A 621-nucleotide genomic window follows, 5' to 3' on the forward strand; every position below is an offset into this window, starting at 1 on the left:
ACAATGCCAGCAGCAGCAGCAGCACATTGTTTAAGAGCGTTTACCCCCATCCGTTCTTACGGCTGCTGCTTGGCCTCGACCCGTCTCTACAGCAGCAGCAGCAGCAGCAGCAGCAGCAGCAACACAAGCAAGTACAGCAGCAGCAGCAGCAGCAGCAGCAGCAGCAGCAAGAAGCAATCTGTGCTGCGCCGTGTGTCTCCGTTGCGTGTTGCTGCTAACGGGATGGAGGAGCTGAGGCGGGGGCAGCATTTTGTGTATCACCGGCAGCAGCAGCAGCAGCAGCAGCAGCTGTCGTGCTGCTCGTAAACAACTGGCAGGATGATCTGCCTACCCAGGTACAGAAGCTTGAGCAGAAGCTGCAGCAGCAGCAATATGTCTGAGGGTTTAGGGTTTAGGGTTTAGGGTTTAGGGTTTAGGGTTTACAGGCCACGCACTCCTAGGGTTTAGGGTTTAGGGTTTATGGTTTTAAGCAGCACTACCCTAAGCGGCGCTGCGGCCTCCATGCTGCTGTTCATCTAGCAGCAGCAGCAGCAGCAGCTGCTGCTGCTGCAGCAGCAGCAGCAGCAGCAGCAGCACAAACAGCTGCAGCAACAACAGCGGCAGCAGAGACGGAGCAGACAA

At 56.7% G+C, this 621-nt stretch overlaps 1 protein-coding gene across 1 annotated transcript in view; it reads left to right on the forward strand.

Moving 5' to 3' along the window:
* Positions 1-3: 3 nt before the first annotated feature.
* Positions 4-621, forward strand: part of EMH_0051120 (uncharacterized protein) — a gene marked incomplete at both ends in the record, with an annotated part of 1,171 nt that continues 553 nt past the window's right edge. The window contains one exon of the mRNA XM_013496718.1: positions 4-302. Within this exon, the coding sequence (XP_013352172.1) occupies positions 4-302 (299 nt within the window). The remainder of the gene's footprint in view (positions 303-621) is intronic.

This window comes from Eimeria mitis, genomic scaffold (genome assembly GCF_000499745.2).
Source record: "Eimeria mitis Houghton genomic scaffold, Emh_scaff2257, whole genome shotgun sequence".
Taxonomy (NCBI): domain Eukaryota; phylum Apicomplexa; class Conoidasida; order Eucoccidiorida; family Eimeriidae; genus Eimeria; species Eimeria mitis.